The sequence below is a fragment of the Microtus ochrogaster genome, assembly GCF_000317375.1.
Source record: "Microtus ochrogaster isolate Prairie Vole_2 chromosome 14 unlocalized genomic scaffold, MicOch1.0 chr14_random_1, whole genome shotgun sequence".
NCBI lineage: Eukaryota > Metazoa > Chordata > Mammalia > Rodentia > Cricetidae > Microtus > Microtus ochrogaster.
This window is the reverse complement of record NW_004949096.1, coordinates 24,938,291-24,946,770: the sequence shown is the minus strand read 5'-3', so window position 1 is coordinate 24,946,770 and position 8,480 is coordinate 24,938,291. Positions and strand designations below refer to the sequence as shown.

Here is an 8,480-nt window from a genome sequence, read left to right as displayed (position 1 = left end):
TTTATTCTGTCTTTTTCCTCTACTAGAAATTATAGCAACTGAGAATATTAGTTGGTAAAACTATATCATTTGCACCCCAATGTCTAGAACATTTTAGCACATAGCCGATGTCTAATGGTATTTGTTAATGGACAAATGGAATGAACTCAAATTGGGGGTAAAAGTTACTGAGAAGCTCTCTGAAGTTTTAGGGGGCAGGTGTGCCATTTGGCTGAGCCCACTGTCAAAAGCCCCAATTGTCTGCTTTCCTCTCAAAAAGTGGGCTACCTCCTATGACCCTCCTGTGATTTAGACAGCATGAATGCACCATCCTGAAAGAGCGGGAGAAAGGGGCTGATGGGCTTCCGTCAGTAGGAGGAAGGAGAATGGCCAGACTCACTGGAGAGTCTGCCCACCAAAGCTTAAATGTAAGATCTGCGATTCTGAGATGTGGTTGTGCATATAGCTTATCTTTGCCTTTGTTTTCTCATCTACGAAACGGGTAATGGCCACATCCTCGCTTAATTGTCATTTGTCCTCAATACACCATGGGCACTCTGAGTTTGTTTTTTGCTACCTTGCGTTGCCCTTGCACAAAGGAATGCTGTTCACTTTCTGCTGCTACCATCTTCCCTAGGTGAAACTACGAAAGTCAACCAAGTCCTGTGCACAACAAGAGAAGGAAATAGCCAAGGTTTGATTAGATCGGCGCCTTTTCCACGGAGTGTCTACCTAGGGCATACACACAAGGGAAAGGCCTAGGGTCTTAGAAAGCTTTCAGGGTATGGGAAGGGTGGAGCAGGAAAACCTGGCAAGTGAATTTCTGACTCACAAGATAGGTGGAAAAAACATTTTCATTAAATCCTAGCCTTAACATTTTTTAAAACACTCATCTGCCCCAGCTACCTTGTAGAATCTCAAATCTAAAAGTCATATTGCATTCCCTCTTGTTTCCCAGAGAGGCACAGGGCAACATGGGCGAAGTTTTCGCCCTTCCCCACTCAAAACTGGGCCTTATGCCTGAATGATGAGGTCACCTTTTGCGAGGTGGTTTTTTTCCCTTCAAGTAAGGAGTTGCTAAGTAACGGACCACGTGTCCAATGTACAAGGCAGGTTCCCAGGAAAACAGCCAAAACTTGGTACTGACTGAACTCATGAGGTTCGTTTGCTTTCTTCTTTTTCTAGATGCAAAGTGACTACCAGTCTGTACATGAGCTCTGTGAAGACCAGGCCCACTACATAAAGGTACAGTGTTACTGGGGAAGTCAGAATGGAGACAGATCTCCCAGAGTCAGGAGAAAGCCATTATTATTATTATTCTCCATCTGCCATGAGAAAATGCCTTTTATTCAACAGAATGGCCACCAAATATGAGTGCTCTTAGACAGTGTGCCAAACCCTGCTATGCAAAGACAGTGTGCCGAACCCTGCTATGCAAAGCTCTTTGACCAGTTGGTTTCGTGTTTTAGCATTTCCCTCAACCCATTTGTCTAGTAAGGCTGAGGATTCTGGGAGGACACCGAGGCTTCAGGGAGCGAGGTTACAAGCTCTGGGAACTTTGTTAGTCCAGGTCAGATCTGGGATTTGAGTACAAGCAAGGCCTACAAGAGGAACTTTGGCTCCAGAAGCCCATCCTGTCACTAGCACCTCTGATTTTTTTTTTTATGCCCCTTACTTTATACACCCTGATGTGAGAGAGGTATTTGGAATGTTAGGAATGCATTTTAGTGTGAGATTCCTGTCAGTGACTTTGAAATAAAAACACAAATTCTCTTTATGATGCCCCTCCCCCCACGGGAAGAAATACCAAGAAATTCTGAGGGAGATGGAGAAGGAACAAGAAGTGAAGCTGCTGGAAAAAGAAATGTAAGTCTGGGAAACGGCGCCCCCTGGTGGACTGCAGCGCCTGCCCCGGGCAGTTCCCTGCAGGGCAGAGCTTGGGAACAATTGGTGTCACTGAGTAAAGGTCCTACAGGAGGTCATCCCTGGCAGCCTCTGCTCAGACTGAACAGTCATCAGCATTCAGACTGGTCTCCTATCCAGTAACTGGGACCTGAAATGTTTTGATACCTGCTCTTTTCCTATATCCTTGGTTGAACACAGTGTTCCCAACACTACTCAAGCTAGATTCAGAGATGAAAAATTATAGCCAAGAGATGCTACATGCAAGGTACAGATATTACTGGCATCTGTGTGTGTCACAACCTTTCCAAGGAGATTGACGCCATAGAATGACCAGAAATCTGTAGATGTAGTTCACAGAACTTGACCCCCTTTCTTCTTGCTTATACTTCTTAGTTGTATCACGTATTATACAATATGCATAGGCTGCACACATCTTAAAGATGTAGCTGATAGTTACTTCTATATATCAGCACACTAGGACCACTTGGATCTCCATATAGACTATCATAAGCCCCAGAAGTTTCTCAGACCCTCTACCCCTCAATACCCCTGGCAAAGGTAACTACTTAGGCTCATCATTTAAAATGCTAGCCTTAATTTTTCTAAGAATTCAGTCTATCTTCTCTGCGTCCGGCTTTCACTGAGGCTTAGCTCTGCTGCATCATGTGACCTGCTCTTTATAATATTCGATTATATGAATATGACTCAATATCTATCATTGAGGATCACTTTGGCTGTTTCAACTTTTGGGATATTAAAGTCCGCTAGAAAACATCCTCATGTATGCCTTTTGGTAGATGTATCCTTCCATTTTTGAGGGGTCATTGGGTACACATATCTTTGTTGTACTAGGTGAGATAATTTTCTTTCGTGTTTGTATCAGTATCTTCACCCATGACAACAGTACAAGAATGCTGGGCGGAAAGATGGCTCAGGGGGTAAAGGTGCCATTCCTATTGGCTTGTTGTTTTCCTCGGGCCTTGAGCTCAGTTCTCAGGAGAATGACTCGTTCAGGATTTCCCCCAGACATTTATTGTTTCTACTTGTACTCATCTGAAATCTGTCCTTCCTGTGTCCAGCCACCCCTGCTCAGTCTTTAAACTTCCAAGTGTTTAAAACTTTTAAGTCTAGTAGAACATCCCCATTGTCTCAGTGTGTGGGTGCAACCCTCGCAGTCCTGAGTGGCCTGGGTCTGGAAAATCCTGGGATAAAACTGGACTCTCTGAACATAGTGGACAATGAGGACTACTGAGAACTCAAGAACAATGGCAATGGGTTTCTGATCCTACTGCATGCACTGGCTTTGTGGGAGCCTAGGCAGTTTGGATGCTCAACTTGCTAGACCTGGATGGAGGTGGGGGTTCCTTGGACTTCCCACAGGACAGGGAACCCTGATTGCTTTTCAGGCTGAGGTGGGGGGGACTTAGTTGGGGGAGGGGGAGGGAAATGGGAGGCGGTGGCAGGGAAGAGACAGAAATCTTTAATAAATAAATAAATTTAAAAAAAAACTTTTAAGTCTAAAGAGAGGCTCTGTTTGCCCGGCACCTGGTGGTTTTGTCGACTGGTAGACCTTATGCCTGTGAGCCTCTTTTTACATGCTTGATTCTTTACACTTAATCTGTGTCTCTGTCCTTTTTCCTAGACTCAACTGTCTTAATTATTATAGCTTTCTAGTTAGCCTTGATATAGGGTAGATGCAGCCTACAAGTGTTTCACTCTTATTTTTGGACCTATGAGCTTTAGTACAAATATTTTGTCAGTTTCAATTTCTACCAAAAACACAAACATCAAAAAACAACTTACTGAGGTTTAGATGGCAATTATTGGGATCTGTGAATAAAAGTTGGAGGTTAATTAATGTCTAGCTAACAGTTGTTCCAACTTTATCCATCCATTGATTTAGATCTTTACCTCTCCTTTAGCGTATTGTCTTTCTGTGCAGTATTCTTATACATCTTTAGTCATGCTGATAGTTTTTGCTATTGTAAGTGTTCTGCTCGTTTGGTTTTATGGCTGATAACTGCTACAGTGCAGAGCTGCATAGGCTCTGATAAACTGAATTGTATCCATTAGCACTGCTGATTATTTTTGAGTCTTGATTACACAGGGATCACTAGGGGCCAGCTCCCACATTACCAGGGAAGCCCATTCAGATGTTTGCTTTGACAGCCTTGACCTCTGCACTCTTCCTCCTCAGCCAGTTGATGTCGCCTGTCACTGCTGTCTGCTTGGACCACAAGGAGAGCCTTGGTGAAGAGGAGCTCCCCTGGGTTTCTCTTTTCTTGAGGGCTTGCTTCCCTTTGACCCCTGACTGCCGTCTCCGATAGAGTCAGTGGTGCATTTTTCCCAGTTTTATAGTTACTTTTGGAAGTGGGCTCCTCTGACACAAACCACGTCATCATGGAAGAGCCAGGAGCCTGTGCTAATTCTCCTTTTACACCCTGATTGATTACTATAAGAGGAGATACCCATGAAAGTGCTGGATAAGTTTATTGTATTAATTCTGTAACCGGAAACAACTCTAAGTAAAACAAATAAACTAACAATGACCAGAAGGGTTTGAAGAGAGAAGAAAAGCAGGCAGATGTTAGAGAAGAGTTGGCAGTTGAAGAGGAGAATGGCAGGAAGTTGTTCCTTCCAATGTGGTGCCTTGTGGCCTGAGGTCAAGCCAAACACTGTGTGTATTGTGTGGATGGAATAGTTTAAACTTGGAGGGAAAAATAGAAATTAGGCTACTAGGAAGAAAAAGATCCAGACATCAGGAGTTTCTGGATATCATTTTATGGTAGGTTAGACCCACACAGTCTGTTTCTGGTGATCGCTCACATTTGGGTCTTTTGTTTTGTTTTTGTTTTTGTTTGTTTGTTTGTTTGTTTGTTTTTTGAGACAGGGTTTCTTTGTAGCTTTGGAGCCTGTCCTGAAACTAGCTCTTATAGACCAGGCTGACCTGGAACTCACAGAGAACTGCCTGCCTCTGCCTCCTGAGTTCTGCAATTAAAGGCGTGCGCCACTGCCACCCAACTTCCAGTTGGGTCTTATAACCTCAGTGGGGCTGTTCACCGACTGCTCTGAGAAGTTCAGTTTGAAAGTCAGCCAAAGATTTAGGCCAAGTTTAGGTACAGATTATCTTTCTCTTAAGAATGGAGTATGGGCTGGTTAGTTTTATGTCAACTTGACACAAGCTGGAGTAACTGGAGAGGAGGGAACCCAAATGAGAAGATGCCTCCATAACATCAGGCTGTAGGCAAATCTTAGGGCATTTTCTTAATGAGTGATTGATGGTAGAGGGCTCAGCCCATTTTGGGTGGTGCCATCTTTTGGTTGGTGGTCCTGGGTTCTATTAGAAAGCAGACAAGCCTAGAGGAGCAAGCCGTAAGCAGCACTTCTCTATGGCCTCAGCATCAGCTCCTGCCCTGTTTGAGTTCCTGTCTTGACTTCCTTCAGTAACGATCAGTGATGTGGACATATATTATTCCTCAAGTCGCTTTTGGTCATTACAGCAACAGAAACTCTGACCAGGACAGAATGGGGCTGGGATGTAGCTTAATGGTAGAATATTTGTCTAGAACATGTAAGGTCCTTGGTTCACTTTTCACTATACCCCCACCAAAATAAACAAACAAACAAACAAACAAACAAATAAATAAAAGGATATGTGTGACCTGGAGGCAGAAGTTGGAGATCCTTGTGGGAGAAAGGTAATTAATCAGAGAGGAAGGAAGAGGCACCAAGAAGTCATGTGGAAAGGGGAAAAAAATTGGAAGAAAACATAATAAATCATGTGTGAGAAAAAGCCATCCAACTGTATGGTAAATTTGAAAATAATTGGAAAAGAATCAGTAGTGTTTCCCAATGTCTTTGTATGATTTTTCAGGCATGTCACAGGTATTTCATGACTTAGGAAAGCTCTTGCAGCAGTTCTGTGGGTTGTCTCAAATGATAACTGGCTTTGATCTTTTGTGTTGTTTTAAATGCAGGTCCAAAGCCCAGAAAGACTCTTCCCAAAAAGTGAAACCTGGGGCAACTCTGGTAGAGACCATTCAGAGCAACATGGTGAGTCTTGCCTGTCCACACTTGGGCTTTTCCCTAGCCCTTCTTCTTCCTGGGAGGTCTCTCTCACACCCCTCCTCCTTTTAAAACTTCCTAGAGCTAGAAAGTGAGTTTCTGTTGCCTGCACTACACCAAGGCATCTGGGAAAAGGTGGAGCCAGAATACAAAGATGGCCGACCGAACTGTGAAGTCTCTCCTTGTAGCATCACCCTCCCATTCCCACCCATTGCGCCGTGCGCCACTTCTCATTGAGATTCCGGCCACCATGTTCATTACTTTCCACAGGAGAAGAACATCATTAAGAAAGAGAAGAAGAAGTTTTTGGTTAGGTAAGTGGCAGAATTGTGCCCCTGACCTAGTTGGTCCAGGCCACATTCGCTGTGCAGTTGACTTGATACAGGCCAGAATGAGTATTAGCATCAGACAGATAGTCATGCAGTCTGAATTCCCTGAGCAGAGTTTCTATCTGCAGAGTTAGGACAGCAGACTTGCATGGCTCTAAGTAGCTGGAGGAATTAGTGGCTCCTTCCGAGAAACTCGGGATGAAAGCTGTAGGTTACATTTCACTTCGATTTTTCTATGTCCCCCCAGTGTGCTCCCTTTTGGCTTTTCAGATGCTGGCATCCCAAACCTTTGCTACCTTTATTGAAAAAGGAGGACAGGGTGCATTAACTTTCGTTGCTGTTTTACTGCAGGCTGAGAAATTATAGGGGGGAAAATCACTTGCATTCTGTCTTGTCTTTTCTCAAAATTTTTAAAATAAGGAGACTTTCAGTTTTCTAGAATTACTTGCTATAGGAGACATAAAGAGCACCATGACCATGAGGCTCACAATCTTGAACTTCTACAGTTAACTTCCAAAAGGCCTGCCCCATGGAGAGTACCAGAAGGTCATCTATTCCTTTGGAAATATTCAATACCTGACCACTAAATTGCAGGTTTTCTGTTATCTGCGTTCACCATCTCTACCCCCTACCCCCTAAGAACCCCTGACAGTTTTGCCAAAAGGCAGCAACCCACCATCCATTTACAAGTTCATTCCCCATTGCTTGACGGTAAGCTGTTCTGTTCCCGGATGTTCATGATGAGTTTTTCTCTGCAGACACTTCCACTACCTCTTCTTCATGATCGTGGTCTTCCTTCGGATACTGGGTTGTATGGTCTTCCACCTGCAGTACATAAACCCGGATTTCCTCGTGGACACTCTGCCCATGCTGATGAGCAGAAGCACGTTGAAGTGGCTGAGGGACATACTGTTCCCCTTCCTTACGCTAGAGGTGGAAGACGTTCTACCACACTAGTGGCAGGCGATCCGCCAGGCCTCACATTGCACCTCCAATGTTGGGGCTGGGGTTGGGGCCCTGCATTGGTGATGGGGGTGCAGGAAGGAAATGGCTATGACTCGGGGCCTCTATGTGACAGCTGAGTTTTATATGTTAATTCTCTCCTAGAGTGTCTCTCTGCGAATACAGAATGTGTTTGATCAGAATTCACTGTGTTGGTCTGTGCATCCTGGGGCCTTTCTATGTGGTCACAAACTCTCTGTTCTCTTCAGACAAAACAAAAAGAAAAACTCCCCTGGGACTTCCACTTTCTGCTTCATTTTATTAAATAAAAAATAAAATCACATGTAAATTTTCTAGATTCTCACTCCTTTAGGGAGGCATGCATGAGGACATCCATGGAACTAGACTTCGTGGAAGACTTTAAGCCTTACATTAACAATAGACTCTCTCCCTATAGCTCTTTGTGCTATTTTAAAAGAGTGGAGTTCTGACAAATATATCCTTTTTCTTATACATAGGTAACTACTCATTCTTAAATAATTCAAAAAAGCAAATTCAAGTGTTAATAGAAGTAAAATTGATAAAATACTTGTAAATACAGCCAAATAGAAATGTGTACTTTTAGATACAGCTAAGCAAATATTTTTATTATCAAATCCTACCCTCTAATTCCTTCTAACTGGAGACGGCCATTCCCACCTTCCACCAAAAGCTTCTAGAACCTTCTCTGGGTTTCCTGTAGTCCCCCTGTCTTATATCCTCTGTCGCCGTTCCTAAGTGCTCTGACCTTGAGACAGGTGTCATCTTTATTTCTCACCAGACGTCACACAGTCACTTACCAAAGTGACATTACAATGCTGTACTTAGGAAGAGATGAGCGACCCCTTTTCCAGCACATCTAGGGGCAACAGCTTAAAACCATGAGGCTAGGACCTGGCGTTCCAAGAGTGAGTACTTTGAGGAGCGCCGAAGAAGCGCTGGTGCGACAGAAGGAAGGCGGGGAGGGACACAGGTGAAAACAGAAGGTCACCTCTTCAGCTGGCGGAATTGCTATTGTTACAGAAGCTCCCACAGCACAGGAGCCTCTTTTTGGCGCTATCTTTGGGCACATTCCACAAACTCTTGCTTCCTGGGGTGGGAGGGGTGTTCTCTTTTAAGACTCACTCTTGATAGAGATTTTAACGGTTTTTATTCGACCACATTGGAGTAAAGGCAGAAACATTGTTTTTTGTTGTTGTTTGTTTTTTGTTTTTTTGTGGG

At 43.8% G+C, this 8,480-nt stretch overlaps 1 protein-coding gene across 1 annotated transcript in view; it reads left to right on the top strand.

Annotated features, from left to right (window-relative positions):
- LOC101991774 (transmembrane and coiled-coil domain-containing protein 5B-like) overlaps positions 1-7,444 on the top strand; it is a 12,199-nt gene extending 4,755 nt beyond the window's left edge. Inside the window, exons 6-11 of the mRNA XM_013352634.2 lie at positions 617-673; positions 1,165-1,224; positions 1,781-1,845; positions 5,862-5,937; positions 6,220-6,263; positions 7,037-7,444. Of these exons, the coding sequence (XP_013208088.1) occupies positions 617-673; positions 1,165-1,224; positions 1,781-1,845; positions 5,862-5,937; positions 6,220-6,263; positions 7,037-7,235 (501 nt within the window). The 3' untranslated portion in view covers positions 7,236-7,444. The remainder of the gene's footprint in view (positions 1-616; positions 674-1,164; positions 1,225-1,780; positions 1,846-5,861; positions 5,938-6,219; positions 6,264-7,036) is intronic.
- Positions 7,445-8,480: the final 1,036 nt, after the last annotated feature.